At 40.8% G+C, this 20,582-nt stretch overlaps 1 protein-coding gene across 7 annotated transcripts in view; it reads left to right on the top strand.

Annotated features, from left to right (window-relative positions):
- The window catches only part of LOC121872552 (sodium/potassium/calcium exchanger Nckx30C-like), a 143,277-nt gene that overhangs the window by 87,012 nt on the left and 35,683 nt on the right, over nucleotides 1–20,582 (top strand). For all 7 annotated transcript variants that reach the window (XM_042375356.1, XM_042375355.1, XM_042375353.1 and 4 more), the window contains one exon: nucleotides 1,216–1,345. In XM_042375356.1, the coding sequence (XP_042231290.1) occupies nucleotides 1,216–1,345 (130 nt within the window). The remainder of the gene's footprint in view (nucleotides 1–1,215; nucleotides 1,346–20,582) is intronic.

The raw sequence follows: 20,582 nt of genomic DNA, 5'->3' as shown, positions 1-20,582 counted from the left end.
CTAGTATTTGTTTTGGTTGGTGTTGTTGTTTATGATGATGGAAGTGTTTGAGGTATCGGGGTTGTTATAATATCCACAACACACATTATTGTTTCGCTTAGGGATGAAAACGGTGTATTTATCTTGCGTCTAAAATTGTTTATTTAATATTTAATGAAAGACCAACACAGGTTATTGTAACAAATTAATGTTTAAATTGGCTACTGGAGGTATGATGTGTAGTCAAGCGTCGGTCACGTGGGTTTGACGTCACACAGGTTGAGCGATGACAGGTGTATCTCTCCCTCTCCCTTAGTCTGGATGTTTGGATATTTGTGACCCACCTGCAATTTAGGATAAGCGGGTGGTGATGTGGTTATATTATACTGGTAGGGATTCACACCAGATATCACTCACATATTGCTATTTTAGTGGGGAAGCGAACCCTGACGCCTAGTGCGATAACCACACCGCCATCGCTCTTGTCATGTAAGCGAGTTTATTTGTATTACTTAAATATTTAGATGAATTTATAAGTTGATTCTAGATTGTGGAAACGAATTTATATAAAATTATTAATTCATTTGTTGTGTATAAACTGTATCAAAGTTACGGAATAGATCATAAGATACGTTTTTGTGCAGTTAATGAAACCTAAACGAGATCGCGCATCTAGTTAGGTTAGGTGAGGTTAGGTTAGGTTGGGTTGGGTTGGGTTGGGTTAGGTTAGGTTAGGTTAGGTTAAGAGTTGATGAAGGTTAAGTCAGATTAGGACAGTTTAAATCATGTATTTTATGTTAATCTTAGTCACTGTTTCATTGATCTCTCCGGGTTTGCCCTGTCGACCTCAAGTATCACCTTCAAGTATTATCTTCAAGTATTACCTCCATGTATAGAGGTTTGTTCATAAACACCTTAAAATACATTAGTTCATAAATACATTGGTTCATTCATAAACATTCACTTTGGGTACATTGGTTCATTCATTACCTGTCGTTCATCCATTAGTGTCACATCAGGTAATGGATGGCGTCAGTAGAGCGGTTCATGCCTCAACTATCCTCTTAAGTGTTATTGACTAATCTAGCAGCAGACATTTGTCGTGATTCGTTATTATTGTTGGTGTTAGCCCAGGTTAGGGTGATTGGTTATTATTATTATTTTTATTATTATTATTATTATTATTATAAGCTAAGTACTTGTCCATCACTAACTCGCTGTTCTTCTCCCCTGCAGCACGCCGCGGGCCCTCAGCCGGCACAGCGCGGAGAGAGAAGGCCCTCAGCCCCCGTCCTCCACTCTGGCACCAAGTTCAGACACGGTCTCCTACAGCTGATGATCCATACCATCGACCCGCTGCACGACGGTGAGTCCAGGCCCACTGCTGTCGCTCCTGCTGCTGCTGCTACTACTACTGCTGCTCCTGCTGTTGGCGACGATGGCGGTGATAGTGAGGTCACTTCATGTTCACCGCTGGGTTGGGAGTGGAGAGGAGAGTCAGGAAATTCTTTTGAATGGGAAGGACGGGGAGAGGCTTCCGTCTCCCCCCCCTCCTCCCCCCCCCGGGTCCGTCAATAAGGGGTCTCGTTTCACCCCCAGGGCCATAAAAGATGGCTTCCGTCTCACCACCAGGGCCTCTCAACCCCTGAAGGAGAGTAAATTGTAGAAACTTTGTCTCCAAATTTAAGAAAGGTGATACACATGAGGGACGGAGGTTCTTCAAGAGTGTTTCTCTATTGCTGCTGCTGCATGTTGAGGCTCCTTATTAAGTGTGAATTGTTGCTGTGTTTGGACGGCACTTAATCATTTATGAGTGAATATCAGTATTTAAGGAGGTAGTATAAACATTAGTGTGTTCTGTAGCAGGTAGAACCCTTTCAATCATATCTCTCTTAGTATCCAGATTTCAATTTCAGTTTTACGGGATCTGCATTCACAAAAATGTTCAACGGTACAGTAAGAGCAAAGAATATCAATCTTTTAGCCCCCTCCCCCTCCCCTCCCCCCGCGCCTTAAATTTTGGCCTGTTGTTTATGGTAAGTTTTTCTCGTCAAATTTTCTGGATTTCTTACACGTTATTTATCTTCATATTTACATCCTTCTCTTTTTAATCTGTTTTTTGCACGGTAATTGACATCCTCTGCCACGCCTCCTCCTTCTTCTCCTCCTCCTCCATCTCTCCCACCTCCCCCCCTCCATATCCCTCCAACTTGGGTGTGAGGCTGGATTGTGTGTGTGTGAACTATCTCTTGTGTTTTGTGTGGAGGTCTTATGTCATAAACAGCTGACGGCTCTCACGAGACGATGGTCGACCAGAAGAGATGAACGAAACTGGTCGACTCGGAGGCAGATGAGACCTTGATCGACCAGCCGTGGAAACCATATAAAACAAACCGAGCTGGCGACCTGAAGACTCCCTATTCAGACACAGACAGACGAACGGGCAAATATGTGTGTTAACTGACAGACAGACAGACAAAAGTAAACGTAATGATAATAAAGACAGTGAAGCATAATAACACAAACACATTCGGACATAAACACACACGAAAAAATCAGACAAAAACAAGATAAAACACACACACACACACACACACACACACACACACACACACACACACACACACAATTGTAATCGAGCAAACACCAACAGTTTACATTTGGAGAGTTTGTCAAATAAATGTAGACAAACGTAAACACTAACAAAATGAGACATCAACACGAACAGAAATGTAGATACAATCGTAAATCAGACGAATGCAAACAAACACCAACGAATTTATACATGTAAAGAGACAGACAGACAGACAGACAAAATATTCTTTTAGATTTTCGGATCACCTGAAGATTAGGCACCCCAGTTTTCACCTGTTAATTTTAAACACCCTAATGCTCACCTAACCTAACCTAACCTAAACCCCAGTTAGTGTTTAATCATCAGATGAAATAAGTTTGGATGTCTAAATTTTGGTGATCAATCTTTCTTACACATAGATTAATAAATAGATGTAAACCACCAAAGATAACAAGGTTAATATCGACCAAATTCCTCATTACTCTTTTTCGCTATTTTACAATCTTGTTTTTTCTGTCTTTCACAATAACATCACGACACCCGTCCCTCCTACATTAAACCTTTTAACTATTTCGTAAAATAAAGTGTGATTCTCTGCGTACGCTATATCAACACCCTGGACGTACAACAATTTCAACCTAAAAGCACGATAGTTTATCTCCCCTGTGGACATTGGTAGACTTTCTTGAGTACGATAACTTTCCCTCTTGTGAGATAATTCACTGCCTGACGTACGATAACCTTTCCCCTTAATTGTAATACTGTTGAGTAATTCATTGTTTGGTTTGCGATAAGTTCAGGCCTTGAGTTGGATAACTTAGGATATTGTGGGAGAATTTACTACCATGTATACGATACTTTTTTTTCCCTGGTGTGTTTATATTATTCCCTCACACGATATCTACGTCGCTTTACAGTAATTAGGTTTTAGATTCAATGTCAGCGACCTATGGAACGCGGATAACCCTGGCATCCTTATTTTTTCTCTCTTAATTCGTTAATGAAATTCCTCCAGTTCAATTACGGTGCCCAAAGTATGGCATTCTCTTGCTAATAATCCTTTGAGTGTGGTATCCTAGTTCTCTAAGTACGATAACAAAACCTCAAATGTTTGATAACATTTCGCATACGATAACAGCCACGGGGGGGGGGGGTTGATAAGTCATACACAGACGATAACAGTTACGTATGATAATAGACAATTTCTTATGATAACAATACCTTGCATACAACACAGTTATTCACATACGATAGCAAATTACGCATATAGGATAAGTCACTCACGTACGGTAACAACCAATTGCGTACGATAACTATCACGCATGTGCGATAACAGCCACTTGCTTAAGATAGCCTATAAAGTCGTTTAGTGGAGAAAACTACTATTCTTTTTTTACTAGACTGTATATTACCTTTCACTTACCATCGACGATTTTCATCATTATAAGTTTTTGTCCATATTCTCGTACAGGGTGTGGCCGACGACATTGTACGTCCGCCACCCGTGTTTGTTTTGGAGGCCGAGAGAATATAAATAAGATCATGTTAGGTTACGCTGAAAGGGGGAAGAGGCCAAAAGACTCTAAGAACGCACAGATCACTCCCACACACGAGGTCACGCCCACACACGAGGTCACGCCCACACACGAGGTCACGCCCACACACGAGGTCTTAAGAGAGAAAAGAACCGGTGAAGAAAATGAGGATTGTAAAGGGAAAGGTGAGAAGGAAAGAGGAGGAATGTGAATTATACAGCGAAAGAAGAAATAAAGAGTAAGAAGAAGGAGGAGAAGAAAAAAAGGAAAATACCAGAGTGAGAGAAGAGAGTGATAAAGGAGTAGGTGTGTGAAAGGTGGAGTAGAGGGAGAGAGGGAAGACCTAACCTAACCAAACCAAATGTGGCCTCGTGTGCTTGGGTCACGTCAGTACAGTACTCACTAATATTAACGTTTATCATTCTTATATTGTTTATTTTCCTTTTATCATTGTCTAGGATTTTTTTTTTTTTGGGGGGGGAGGGGAACATTTATCTGTGTTGGTTCACGTGATCATAATAATGGAGTGCGCTGGTGTTCACTTGTCCTTCTCTCTTGTAGTGGAGAAAAAGTTCTTCCTTTTGTGTTTTGAGATCATTGTCTTGTTCCTATAATCTTCGACATTGGGTATTGTTTTTGTTTTTACTAACTTAAACTTGTGTTTGTTTGACATCGTAGAAACAGGTATTATAATAATGTGAGACAAGAAGAGTGTGTGTGTGTACCGTGAGGGAAGGGAAGGTTGTGTCTGTGAAGCTCCTGAAGTAACACCCAGATGCTCATGATATTGTTATTACTAGGGTGAAGTACTGAACTGTTTGTAGAGTAGGGTCGGGTTATATCGCGAGATAGGGTCCAACGATGTTCCCTATATACTAAATCGCGATATATAATTACATGTAATCAATGGGGAAAATGGGGTTTGGTTCTGGAGACCAATAAAAATAACTAGACTTGACTTAACGAGTTTATTTTCTTACTAACTAGAGCACCAATGAACACTAGACTTGGGAACAACAGTCAGTTTCGATGTCAGTATCAATATGAAGGAACACCAGACTCGGGAGCTGATGCTGCCGAGTCTGTAGCCTTGTAGCCCTCTCCACATCAGGATCGTTGTCCCTAACACACTTGACGACAGAACATATTAATGACATAATTTCCTTAAGCACTGTTATTCTGTCCTTACTGACCTTAAATCCTGGAGCTTTGGCTTCTGTTTTCATTAAATACGTCTTCTTTGGCACTTTTTTTCCAAATTAGTCCGGTCTCGTCACAATTTCAGATTTGGTCTGGAGTATAGACACCTTCCTCAACCACTTTTTTCCAATCTCTCTTAACTTTTTCCACTGCAGCTGTGTCTGCCGATGCAGCTTCCCCTGACAGAGACACGCAGCGTAATTCAGCTCTTTTGATGAATCTGTGAAGCCAGCCTTGGCTAGCTGTGAATTTACTTTCCTTTGCTGGCTGTCCTTCTCGCTGAAGCAGACGTGTCTGTATTTCTATCGCCTCATTCCTTATCATTAGACCTGACAAAGCAACTTTACGGCGTTGCACGTTTTCAATCCTTACCTTGAGTGCGTCTTCCATTTCTTGGTAAAGTGGTGGTCGTAAGTGTTGAGTAGTATTGGAAACTGTTGGTGCAGCAAATGCTGCACGAATCTTGTCTGCCTTTTGTCTGATGCCACGAATGGTGCTTTCGTTAACTCCATAGCGGTGTGTGACAACAGAAGCACTTGCTCCATGTTCAAGCCCGTCCAAAATCCTCACCTTATCACCAATATTGAAGGTTTTCCTCTTCTTTTTCTCACTTGAACTAGGAGTGGTACTAGTACTATTAGTATGCTTAAGCATCTTGGTACACTACACAGTAGTAGAGCACGTGGTGACCTTGATTGGAGAGTGAGAGTCAAGTGTCTACTGTACATGCGGTGTGTGGTGAGAGCCGAATCAAGACTGAAGCTGAGCGGGCGTCCACGGGCAACATGAAGGCTTGGGTTAGCGTGGGTAAGCGGTCATGTGGCACCTTTGTTTGCCCTGGCGAAAATTTTTAAATATTTCCTGCCCGATTTCCCTCGCGAAATTAAAAAGTTTATCACTATATATAGGAAAATGTAGATAATTTTGGTAGCTGCGATATAAAAAATCGTTATAAAGTCGCGATATATCCCGACCCTGTTGAGGTGGGTTGAGTACCACATATTTTACTGTATGACAATCATCATACGATGACTAAGTGTTGGTAATTTTTTCATGGTGTCGCCTTCGTTGGTGAGCTCTAAGACTGCTCGAGAGGCCGATACGAGAAATACAAGATCGTTCATAGATGTTGCATTTGTGGTGGGTTATATCTAGTGCAGGAGTGGCGGCTAGAGCATCTTGTCGACCCTGGCACTTGTCCACTTGACGTATAGTCGATCAACCTGGAACGTTTTTACACACACACTCGTGTGATATATGTCCAGTCGTCACACACACACACACACACACACACACACACACACACCTTGATTCTTTTGTTTGCTGGATGATGATGCCATGAAAATTGTATTGACGATTGTGTCATTCTTCCAGGTCAGATTCAGAACACTTAGATCCCCTGTAAGTTCAGTACCTCTCTGATGGGTAGAACTTGTGGCCACTTGGCTCACCAACAACGATGACATAACGTTGAAAGAAAACATTAATAATTCTAGACAAAAACCCCTTGTTTTATTTATTATTCAGTCCAGTCTTATCTCTTATGGACGCCTGACCTTTGAACTTTTGTCATGAGGTTACTGAAGTATTTATATGACCCAGATATTGATCACACAAACGTGCTCGTGTGTGACAGGTCTTGTGGCGTTTATGGGATACGGCAGTTTAGGAGTCATCAAAGGCCTAAATAAAGCGTAAACAAATAAATCAATGACGATACTAAAGGTAGATCAAGATTCATTACCTTGAACCAGGTTATACTAACCTCAGTTATCCTGAAACCACTATCTGGCTGGTCGTGTTAATCAGCTGTCTATCTCCCATCAACAGTCTGGTATCTATTAAAAAGAGTACAATTGTTGCAGCTGTTTTATTGGCTGACTGATGTTACTAAATTCGCTGATGGTCAACGTGTGAAAGACGTAGTCAAATTTACTCACTATTTTCCGTTTTATTCATGAAGTTAAGTGTAGAGTTATACATATACACTTAGAGTAATCATGTCCACCACACCCGTCACCTCGGTGGCCTCTCCCGAGTGTAATAAACACGGTAACTCGTGAAGGAGTGAACAGATGTTCTTAAACTTTGACCAGTACTGTACTGTACTGTACTGTGCTGTCATAAATATGGCGACGAGTGTGCTAAATAAACATGATTCCGTTAATATGACTTAGGGTGTTAACCCCCTTCACAACGGGGACCTGTACACAAGTGGTTAGGAGACATATTGAGTGTTTGACTTCCAGCGACCTAATACACGCGAGCCGCAGTGTCCGTGTCGTGACAATATTACAGATGTGACTCCCTAACCCAGATAAGAATAAATGTGTTCATAAAAGCCTCTTAGGGAAGTTATTTACACCTAGGTACATTATCAGCCAGAGTGTTTATCAGTATCTCACACACAATTTACTTACAATACTTAAGAAATTGTTAATATTTACTGACCTACGGGAAATTTATCACCTCGTAATCTATATATGTATAGAATACATTCTGTCTGTCTATGTGTTTGTATGTTCCCCTATGCATTTCTACAGTTTTGATGAAAAGACTTGCAATTTGGTAGGGAGGTGCGGGTGTCCTAGGAGATGGTCGTGCACTATCTACTGTCCCCCTGTAGGGGGCGGGACGGCCCTTTTGTGGCTAACATCGACCCCCTACCTGCAGGTCGGTCCATAGTTTTGGAGATATGTTCGGGCCTTTGTTTCATTAATAACTTGGGCGAAGCCGAGGTACCTCAGCTACACTGATAAGTGTGTGTTTCCGCCTCTTGAAACTTATAAGTTTTCTTTACGTTGTTGTGTGAGTTAGTTCGCTGACTCCTAAACGATATGACCGACTGACATCAAACTAAATGGGTTGGATTCTTGGATCCGGGAAGTCCTAGTGGTGGGAGGTCTCAAGTCAAGCGGTGTCTTCAGGGGCAGTGTCTTCTGGGAGTGTCTCCTGGGGCAGTGTCTTCTGGGGGTCCTCCTGGGGCAGTGTCTTCTGGGGGTGTGTCAGGGGCGGTGTCTTCTGGGGGTGTCTCCTGGGGCGTGTCTTCTGGGGAGTGTCTGTCTTCTGGGGCAGTGTCTCTGGTGGGGTCTTCTGGGGTGTCTCCTGTGTCTTCTGGGACGGTGTCTTCTGGGGGTGTCTCCGTTTTTTTTTTTTGTTTTAAGGGTATGATATAGAGTACAATTTGTTTTTTGTCTTTTTCTACAAACTGGTGGGCTTTAGTGAATGTCCTACATGGTGAGGGATTAATTACACTTCCTGGTTCCTCCTTCAGACACTCGAGGAACACCAGCCAGACCTCACTCAGTACTGGTCCAGTTCTCAGTCTCTAAATGTCACCACCGCACTCTGTTAAACGTCTCCGTCTCATTCTTAAACGTCTTGCCTGTTGGAGGAAGAGAAACCATCGCATCTTGTTAACGTAGAGTCTCAGTGCCATATAAAAGAGAGAAAAAATCTATCCTGTGATATAGACACATATCTCATGAGGATGCAATCACATATAGACCACATCTCCACACCAACGCTATTACACCACACCTGAAACTTTAATTACCAAATAGAATATAACTAAACTCAGTAACAGGTAGAGTACAGATCACAACGCGAAGACAAGATCACACAGGTCTTATATCGAGTCGTTCCTACAGTTAGCCACAATAATATAAATAGAACTGTATATTAAGCCACAGTATAAATATACAGGTGGGTGACGCAGGTAAATACGTCACACATGGTACTAAAATAACGTGTGTTGTGTGACGGTCTAAACACACGTCACAGACACATACAGTCAACAGAATAGACACATACAGTCAACACAATAGACACATACAGTCAACACAACAGACACATACAATAATGGCACAACACAGGATACATACATATATATACAGTACTAAGAAGATAACCTGTAAATAAAGATAATCACATACTGGTAATAATTATATAACACTTGAATATATTTTACGGCCATTGTGATAAACTAGTCTCTATTAGTCTGTGTACACTTATTGTTTCAGCTTGGCATTACCACCTCCTTCTCCTCTTCCTCCTCCCCATATCTTCTATTCCTCCTCCTCCTCCTCTTTCAGCACTAATTCGCGTATTCTCTTTTCCATCATCACTACTTGACCTCTCTTAAGCCTAAAGTCCCTCATTACTTTCTTCCTCGACCATAAAATAAGGCCAACACAGACCTCATTGTCAATAAATATTACAGGGGATATATGAGGTATTGGAGGCCAGGAGGTTGAGGAGGCTAATGGAGTAAAGGTGATCAAGAGGTAATGGAGACTTGGAGGTAATGGAGACTTGGAGGTAGTGGAGACCAGGAGGTAGTGGAGACCAGGAGGTAGTGGAGACCAGGAGGTAGTGGAGACCAGGAGGTAGTGGAGACCAGGAGGTAGTGGAGACCAGGAGGTAGTGGAGACCAGGAGGTAGTGGAGACCAGGAGGTAGTGGAGACCAGGAGGTAGTCGAGACCAGGAGGTACTCGAGACCAGGAGGTAGTCGTGAGAGACCAGGAGGTAGTGGAGACCAGGAGGTAGTAGTGGAGACCAGGAGGTAGTGGAGACCAGGAGGTAGTGGAGACCAGGAGGTAGTGGAGACCAGGAGGTAGTGGAGACCAGGAGGTAGTCGAGACCAGGAGGTAGTCGAGACCGGATCAATGGGTGGCCTACTTACTTCCGTTCAATATAGAGTGACCTCGCCTGGTACAGTACACCCTCCCCCCCCCTGCTACTCCGGTGCCACCAACACGCCACCCAGGCCACCCACACTCAACCCCAAACCACCAACACGCCACCCATACCACCCACACTCTATCCTATGCCACCCACACTCTACACCAAACCACCAACACACCACCCATACCACACACATGCCACCCATACCACCCACACGCCACCCATGCTCAAAACGTATTTTTTTATCATTTAATGTTGAATTTTCCCCTTAACTGGAGACGTGAGGACCCGTCCAACAAACTGACTTGACAGCTGACGCGAAGATGGATTCTCAGGGATTCCTAAGTTAATGTTTTTCCCTAACTGGAAATATTAGAAGAAAGCAACAGACTCAAGGGAAACGAAGGCACAAACATAACGTTGAGATCACACAGAGAGACTAACGTAATTTGATGTTCTCTTATAGGATCCGCTAAGTCCTGGCCCGTCGTAGGATCCTGAGAGTCATGGCCCGTCGTAGGATCCTGAGAGTCCTGGACCCCTGCCACCACCTTCAACACATTTCCGCTTCTTTACACCTCTATTTTTGTGGGCCTAAAATCGCTTTTTATTTCCCCGCCCCTCTTTACGACCTGTTGATCTGATGACACTTGTTGAACTGACGTAGAAAAGTTCCTCGTCACAGCTGCGGTAGAAAGTTCCTCCTTATAGCTGCGGTAGAAAGTTCCTCGTCACAGCTGTGGTAAAAAGTTCCTCGTCACAGCTGCGGTAGAAAGCTCCTCGTCACAGCTGTGGTGAAAAGTTCCTCGTCACAGCTGCGGTAGAAAGTTCCTCGTCCTGGCAGCTGCGTAGAAGTTCGTCACAGCTGTGGTAAAGTTCTCGTCACAGCTGCGGTAGAAAGCCCTCGTCACAACTGTGGTAAAAGTTCCTCGTCACAGCTGCGTAGCTCACCTCGTCACAGCTGCGGTAGAATGTTCCATGTCACAGCTGCGGTGAAAGTTCTCGTCACAGCTGGGGTTTCGTCGTCGGTGAAAGTTCCTGCTGCGGTAGAAGTTTCTCGTCACAGCTGCGGTAGAAAGTTGCTCGTCACAGCTGCGGTAGAAAGTTCTCCTTATAGCTGCGGTAGAAAGTTTCGTCACAGCTGCGGTATCACAGCTGAGTGGCTCGTCGTCTGTGCTGGGTATAGAAAGTTCCTCCTATAGCTGCGGTAGAAAGTTGCCGTTAGCTCGGTAGAAAGCTGTGCGTAGAATGTTCCTTGTCACAGCTGCGGTAAAAAGTTTCTCGTCACACCTGCGGTAGAAAGTTCCTCGTCACAGCTGTGGTAGAAAGTTCCTCGTCACAGCTCAATAGTACACTCGCCCACAATTGTCCTCCTCCACGCCCCCTTAGTATACTGTATTTCAAGGTATTGCTCTCTTAACCTGACCTCCTGTGGCCCTTTTTTTTATAACCTTCAACAAATAACACTCGTGAGGAAAAACTTCAAATCTACTGTATTCGAATGTTTGTGTTTTCGCGCGCGCGCGCGTGTGTGTGTGTGTGTGTGTGTGTGTGTGTGTGTGTGTGTGTGTGTGTGTGTGTTTAAGGTGCTGGTATTGGTTGCTTTCTCGTATAAATTAGAATGCTGATGAATGCTTACTTTGACAAATGGTTATTATTTGTTATTGCTACGAGAGTCTTTATAGTGTAATGGTAAACATCCACACGTGTCAACTGAAGATACTTTAATAGTTATAAGAAATTCATTAAGTGTGACCTTAATAACACGTTAACTTTCACAAAAAATAGTAAAAGATTACAGAGTGGTTCAGTACGTGGGAGCGGAATGAGGCCGCCATAAACAAGTATACTGCCTCCATCAAGACGACTAACTCACTCCCACTGGGTCGAAGTAAACTTGCCGTGTAGTATTATCGCCTGAGCTAGTGTTGTAAAAGTAAGGCTGCCTTAAAGTTAGTATCCGGGGCAAGGGTCGTGTCTCACAAGGACGTCTTATTGCCTTCTCCTAGGCGGGGTGGATGACGTCAGTGGGTGTCTCAAGACGGACGGGTTCACACCCAGACCTAATCTGAGATTCAGTTTCATAGCAGGAGTTTTGGGGACGATGGCCCAAGTTGGTATAACGTAGCTTGCGGTATTTGCATGAGATACGAAGTTGTTTTAGTGGTAACTTTACGTATTAGGTGGATATATGGAACAATGCTGCATTATCTTACGACCCTCTTGTTGAAGCTTCTCTTGTACACGTCTTTCTTGCTTATTTTTCATCCCTTATTTCCTGTACGGTGTACTAGAGCGAGACACAGGAGGAATGAAACAATAAGAGAATTCCGCCTGTGACCTGTGTAGATTGATTCACAGACCCACACAAACACGCACACACACTCGGGGACAGAGGTAATCCTTTCACCCATCACTGAATCCTCATTTTCTTCCAACTTTGCCCTTTGTGTGGACAGGTTTCCTTACACACACACACACACAGCATGATTACCATAATCTCCTCTTCATCTCCGTAGGCAAAGGTAACAAACCAAGCATACAAATTGACTGAATCCAACCTCTTCCTCCCTCCACACACCACACCCTCCACACACCACACCCTTCATACACCCTCCACACACCACACCCTCCACACACCACACCCTCCACACATCACACCCACCACACATCACACCCACCACACATCACACCCACCATACACCACTCCCCCCATCCACTCAACCCTCCGCCCAGATTAAGTAATCGAGATAGACGTCCAGCATCCGGGCAGGAGAGTGGTCGAGGTTGAGTGTTAACTAGTGTGCCTTTGTTACACACATCCCACACATCCCCTTAGGCTGTGTTCACTAGATGACTCTCCCGAATTCCCCAATGAGAAAGTTTATATACTGTAGAATCATCGAAATCGAAATATAAAGTGCAGATAAAAGTACTATACACGTGAAGTCAGTCTTAAGTATAAGTATTGGTAGAGAAAGTGTTAAGTGGCGACAGATTGTGCAGGTAGTGACTTAGGAATGGATGTAAACGTTACTAAAGTTCATCTCTGCGTGGCGGTCGTGTTCATACGTTGAATCGTCTCCTGGATTTACAGAAAAAAAAATAATGTTACTAATAATTAATAAATATTAGAATAATATCCTCTCATATTGTACAAATTCACTCATGACAAAAATAAGTCATATCTTAAACACGAAATTGAACAAATAAACGAAAATATAGTGTTTGAGAACCCAAGGAGCTGACTGACGGGAGATGACAAGCAAAACACAACAAAACCCTCAAGTAATTCAAGAGTCATTAACAACAGTTTTGCCTTTAAATTCTCGTCTTGAAGTTTGACCTTTTGTTATTTCGTTAGTATTGGTTGATGTTGGGGTATTAAGTATAAACGGTATTCGATTGCTTTAATGCGTTGCCTTCAAGCTATCAACTTTGATTCTTTCGACGACTTATATTCTCGAAACGACCTCTGGGTCAAGAGTGAGAGGTCATTCTGGTTAGATTTTGTGATATAGGTTTAAACACACGGAGGAATTATTGCATCTGTTAAGTTGTCCCGGGGGAAGGATCTTGTTCGTTAAGTATAGTTTAATTGATGACTCGTATCTATAATGGTTCAGATAATTTATGGACATCCTTTACTGTATATTCAATAAGGAATTCTTTGATATACCAAATACTTGAGTCCAATTTATTACAAAAGGGAGAAAGGCCGCATCACCTGACTGACTCACGATACAAATTTGCTATCAAAATGGTATCGAAACTGCACTGAAACTCCATTATAATTCTATATGTTCTCCTGTTTCAAGTTATTAGGAAAAAAAGTACTGATTTATTGGAATTTAAATGAATGTATCCTGTGGGTATGACTGGGGCTCTGAAGTTGACAGTTAGCTTGATTACATTACAACGTGACTGGTGTTCAGGAGTGACAGTCACCCGGTAGCCTTTCTACTTTTCTTCCAGTCGGTGTAGACTGTAGAGTGACTATGTTAAGACTGGGGCTCTCAAGTGATTTTCATTTCTTTAGGATATATTTATGATAATGTGTCAATTAATGATTGGTCAAGCTTCCAATCAGGGTGGCGTGTTCCGATTGGTCAGGCTTGTCAACGTCACATCAACGCGGTGAGTGCTGATTGGTCAAGCATCTCAACATCACAAAAACGCGGTGAGTGCTGATTGGCCAGGCGTCTCAAGGTCACATCAGCGGGACTAGTGCTGATTGGCCAGGCGTCTCAAGGTCACATCAGACGTCTTGTTGGTTAAGATATTCTCCCTCGTCGTATTGGTCGATAGATGCGTTCATTTGTGATAAAGAAAACGGAAGGTAGGAGAATGTACACTACTATAAACTATTATGTACCTTAGTAAAATGTACAATAGTAATGTAATCTCCAGAGTACAGCAATGCAGTAGATTACATTAAGTACAGTAAGTACAGTAGGCTAATGTATTTATGGCAGCTTTGTAAGTCTCATGTACAACTTACAGCTCTCTCTCTCTCTCTCTCTCTCTCTCTCTCTCTCTCTCTCTCTCTCCTGCGGTAGAGAGACCGTGAACAAGACCAATCATATTATTGACGTATTGGATAAAGAGTTCCAGTGAATTTTGGGACCTCTGCACCACAGGGAGAGTGTGTTAAAGTTTGTGTGTGTGTGTGTGTGTGTGTGTGTGTGTTGTAGTGTGTGAATGTGAGTGAGTTGGAGAGAGAGAGAGAGAGAGCGTGTCAAAAGTATGTTAGAGGTTGTTAGTGTATTAAGAGTGTGAGTGTATTAAGAGTATATGTGTGTTAAGGTGTGAGTGTGTTGGAGTGTGATTGTGTTTGTGTATGAATGTATTATTATGTGAGTGTGTTAAGAGTGCCAGTGTGTTAAGAGTGCCAGTGTGTTAAGAGTGCGAGTATGTTAAGAGTGCCAGTGTGTTAAGAGTGCCAGTGTGTTAAGAGTGCCAGTGTGTTAAGGGTGCGAGTGTGTTAAGAGTGCCAGTGTGTTAAGGGTGCGAGTGTGTTAAGAGTGTGAGTGTGTTACCTCACCGGTCATTATAATCACAAAACTCTTAACCAATTAAGAGCTCTGAATAAGAAACGTCACTGATATTGTCTGATAATTGGTATTTTTGGATAACTGATATTGGTAGAAAATTGGTCCAGTATTGTTGGATAATTTGCCATTGTTGGATAATTTGCCATTGTTGGATAATTTGGTATTGTTGGATAATTTGGTATTGTTGGATAATTGGGATTGTTAGATAATTTATATTGTTGAATAATTGGTATTACTGAATGATTAATGTTGCTGGGTATCTGGTATTGGTGAATAATTGATAATTGTTATTGATGATTGTTTGGGAGCGTTTAATATATTGATTGTTTCAGAACGACAAATACGCAATAGTCTAAATAAAATTATAACCTAGTGTAATCTGTACCATAAATTACAGGTAGTATTTTCTTTCTCTGCTGTATATTACATAAAATACAAAACAAACATATCAAATACATGAAGCCAATGTTATCAGTAATACAGGTACAGAAAAATTTATTTATTTATTTTGCAATCCTTTTGTTAATTTGAATGCGGGTCGTCAAGGCACTGTTGAATTCGCGATTTTTCATTTTTCTTATTTTTTTATCAATATTATTAATTACGTAAAGAGTCTAAACAATTGGAAGGTCATACGCCTTTCTGATATTGTAAGCGCAGGGAAAAAACAATCACTGGGGTAACTATTCAATTAGGAGAACGAGGTGAGGTTTCCAATTCGCCGTAATGTTCGCTTTTGTTTACTGTGATTATATTTCACACTCTGTCGTTGTTTTGATTGTGGTAATTTAAGTTATTATTGTTGGTTCAGCTTCAGTTATTTATTCCCTCGTAAAGGTATGTTATCTTTTAATAGGTTCAAATTTATTTATTATCGGCTTCAATTTCAGTTATAAATATTAGCTTTTATTTATTTTTTTTTAGTATTCATGTTTTTTTTATTGACTTTGTTTGTAATTGTCTTTATTTTATTGTTTATAGTATTTTATTTATCAACTTTTTATTTGTTATTTTGTGCATTGTTCAATTTCAATTGTTTATTCCTTGATAGAGGAAGCGGGATCCTAGTGCTGTCACTAGGTACCCCTGTACAATGACACCAGAAGCATCTGGCAAGTGTGACAAGTATATACAGTATAAATATTATAAAGGGGCTTACTAAAGCCTAAAGAAGGAAGGATATTCCTTTAACACATAATCAATATTATTTACAAAATATCTGGCCAGTATGGGGAGGATCATCGTGTCTCCGTCAGGGGGTCGTGGAGTGGTGGTCCAGTAGGCGTCACGGAAGCGTTGTGTGTGGGGACATCTTAGGAGGTAGTGGATAAGGGTGCGGCTGTCGAGTCTTCTGCGTAATGCACAAGAGCCTTGCTCAGGGGAGGCGGGGATACCAATCTCCCAAGCAAAGTCATTCCCAATGATGATACTTGTGCATTGTTTATAATTTATAGTTATATTTTATCACTTTTCTTTATTTACTTATTTTTCTATTTAGTTTTATTAGATAATTATCAGAGTAATTTTTATTTTATCTTTATTTTTTGTATCATCTTTGGTTCCTTTATTTCTTTATGCAATTTGTATTCATTATTTCTTAAACATTATTAGATTCATATTTTTATTAAAATTGTTTGTCCTCGCGTCTTAGCTCTCAGGCCGGGTATGGTATTTGGGTTATTAACTTATTGCTCTTTATTATTGTTCCTCGTTAATTTATTTGTCTTGTTAAAATTTTCTTATATCTTTGTAATTTTGTTTTAATTCTTTGTGTTATTAACTGCATGGTAATTGTTATCTTATTGGTTCTTTTAACTTTATTGTCGTTTATAACTTAATAGTCGTCTTTAACTTTGTGTTGTTAATCTGCTTGATAATTTTTAACTTAGTCGGGTTTTTTTTCATTATTTGTCGATTGTAACTTCTTAATTGTATATTATCGCTGTTTTATTTAATTCCAATCATCTTTAATTGCTGTTATTTTAATAAATCTATTGTTTTAAAAAAGTTAAAATGGTTAAGTGAGATTTTTTTTAACAGGTGTTATGAGTAAAAAAAAAATCCCTTCTTGGTGTTTCATATTTTAGTCAGTTTTTATTTTTTAATGTAATTAGAATTTTGTAACTTATGTCGATTTATCTTCTGTCAGTACCAGAACCTTTTTTTTTACCCCTTGAGTACGATGCTAACGCGAGTACAATTAGTTAGCCCAGTAAGTAGTATGTTCTTATCCCCTTGAGTACGATGTCTACGTGAATATATTTAATGAATATGATGACTTAACCCTTTGAGGACGATGAATATGATGACTTAACCCTTTGAGGACGATGGATATGATGACTTAACCCTTTGAGGACGATGAATATGATGACTTAACCCTTTGAGGACGATGAATATGATGATGATGACAACCCTTTGAGGACGATGGATATGATGACTTAACCCTTTGAGGACGATGAATATGATGACTTAACCCTTTGAGGACGATGAATATGATGACTTAACCCTTTGAGGACGATGAATATGATGACTTAACCCTTTGAGGACGATGACAGTACTCAGTGCTTAGGAGGATGCTATTATTGTAATTATCAAGGAATTAAAATCAATATTTCTGTTTTCTTTCTCTCACAAATAAAGAAATTGTGATATCCACCTTAACTCTTTTTTGTCTCTTGTGTTTGTAAAGTCGTTTTTTTTACTTCATTGTTTAGTTGTTTTATTTGTTTTGATCTGCTTATAATATTTTTTACTCTTGGGATTTCATTTTCGTGTTAGTTTTTGTTGTTATTTTAAATCACAAAATTCTGACCTCGTGTGTGTGTGTGTGTGTGTGTGTGTGTGTGTGTGTGTGTGTGTGTGGTCTCTACATATTGGTTGTATTTTGATCTTGTTTGATGATCTCTGGGTTAGTCTCTCCTCTCCCTCCCTGGCTCCCGTAGTTGTCTACACCTCAAACCTGTAAGTTTTCTACACCTCTAACCTGTAAGTTGTTTACACCTCTAACCTGTAAGTTTTCTACACCTCTAACCTGTAAGTTTTCTACACCTCTAACCTGTAAGTTGTTTACACCTCTAACCTGTAAGTTGTCTATACCTCTAACCTGTAAGTTGTCTATACCTCTAACCTGAAAAGTTTTCTACACCTCTAACCTGTAAGTTTTCTACACCTCTAGCCTGTAAGTTGTCTACACCTCTAACTTGTACATTGTCTACACCTCTAACCTGTATGTTTTCTACACTTCTAGCATGTTTACACCTCTAACCTGTATGTTTTCTACACCTCTAACCTGTAAGTTGTCTACACCTCTAACTTGTACATTGTCTACACCTCTAACCTGTAAGTCGTCTACACCTCTAACCCATAAGTTGTCTTCACCTCTAACCTGTAAGTCGTCTACACCTCTAACTTGTACATTGTCTACACCTCTAATCTGTAAGTTGTCTACACCTCTAACTTGTACATTGTCTACACCTCTAACCTGTAAGTCGTCTATACCTCTAACTTGTACATTGTCTACACCTCTAATCTGTAAGTTGTCTACACTTCTAACTTGTACATTGTCTACACCTCTAACCCATAAGTTGTCTACACCTCTAACTTGTACATTGTCTACACCTCTAATCCTGTAAGTTGTCTACACCTCTAACCCATAAGTTGTCTACACCTCTAACCCATAAGTTGTCTACACCTCTAACCCATAAGTTGTCTACACCTCTAACCCATAAGTTGTCTACACCTCTAACTTGTACATTGTCTACATCTCTAATCTGTAAGTTGTCTACACCTCTAACCCATAAGTTGTCTACACCTCTAACCTGTAAGTCGTCTACACCTCTAACTTGTACATTGTCTACACCTCTAACCTGTAAGTTGTCTACACCTCTAACTTGTACATTGTCTACACCTCTAACCTGTAAGTCGTCTACACCTCTAACTTGTACATTGTCTACACCTCTAGCCTGTAAGTTGTCTACACCTCTAACCTGTAAGTCGTCTACACCTCTAACCCATAAGTTGTCTACACCTCTAACCTGTAAGTCGTCTACACCTCTAACTTGTACATTGTCTACACCTCTAATCGTCTATACCTCTAACTTGTACATTGTCTGTCTACACCTCTAACTTGTACATTGTCTACACCTCTAACCTGTAAGTCGTCTATACCTCTAACTTGTACATTGTCTACACCTCTAACCTGTAAGTCGTCTACACCTCTAACTTGTACATTGTCTACACCTCTAACCCATAAGTTGTCTACACCTCTAACCTGTAAGTCGTCTATACCTCTAACTTGTACATTGTCTACACCTCTAACCTGTAAGTCGTCTACATCTCTAACAGGAGATTTACTTACACTTATACCTGTATTATGTGTTTACCTCTAAGTTCTCACCATTTACACCTACAAAAAGTTTACTACCTGTAACTTTTCTTAATCAACTTTGTAATCCACCACAAAACTTTAAAAAGACGAAACTATATATGACTAAACTTTCTTTTCAGCTCTAAAACTTTTTTTTTTACTTTGCCTGATTCATCAACATAGAAACCGTTGCTTCACATGTCCATTCTTAATGCTGAAACTAACCTCGGGGTTCTACTTATGATGCTGGAACTTGCTTCAAGGTTCTGCTTATGATGCTGGAACTTGCTTCAAGGTTCTGCTTATGGGGCTGGAACTTGCTTCAAGGTTCTGCTTATGATGCTGGAACTTGCTTCAAGGTTCTGCTTATGATGCTGGAACTTGCTTCAAGGTTCTGCTTATGATGCTGGAACTTGCTTCGAAGTTCTGCTCATTATGCTGGAACTTTTGCCTCAAAGTTCTGCTCATGGTTCTAGAACTTGCCCTGTAAGTTCTGTTCATAAGACTAGAACTTGCTTCAAAGTTCTGCTTAGTATGCTGGAACTTTTGTTTCAAAGTTCTATTCATAACACTGGAACTTTTGCCTCAGTGTTCTTCGCTATGATGAAGTAACTTGACTCAAAAGTTCGACTGATGATGCCGGAACATCAGAGTTCTTCTTCTTCTTCTTTTCTTCTTTTCTTTTTCTTTCCTTTTTCTTTTTTTTCTTTCTTCTTTCTTTTTCTTCTTTTTTCTTCTTTTTTCTTCTTTTTCTTTTTCTTTTACTTTTTATTTATTTATTTTCTTTCTTCTTTTTCTTCTCACGATGGTAAGTTTGTCTTCACAATGGTGCAACTTTCTCTCACTCGCTCACTTCTACAGAGAGAGAAAGAACTTTTGTCTCCCTCTTCTGGGTTCAGTAGAGTAGACTGGCAGCTTCTACAGTGAGTTCAGTAGACTGGCAGCCTCTACAGCGAGTTCAGTAGACTGGCAGCCTCTACAGCGAGTTCAGTAGAGCAGACCGATAGCCTGTACAGAATTCACTCTGTTGTACGAGTACTGCTTCTCCATCTCCTGAACTGAGACTAGTTTTAACACTTAAGATCTTAGATTAATCTCAGAACTGAGACATTCCTCCTCCTCCTCCTCCTCCTCCTCTTTCTCCTCAGATATGGTATTAATCTCACTACTGAGAATAAGGTCTCGT

The sequence above is a fragment of the Homarus americanus genome, unplaced genomic scaffold (genome assembly GCF_018991925.1).
Source record: "Homarus americanus isolate GMGI-L3 unplaced genomic scaffold, GMGI_Hamer_2.0 scaffold39155, whole genome shotgun sequence".
NCBI lineage: Eukaryota > Metazoa > Arthropoda > Malacostraca > Decapoda > Nephropidae > Homarus > Homarus americanus.
Note: the sequence above shows the minus strand (reverse complement) of the source record. Positions and strands in the feature narration are given on the sequence as shown.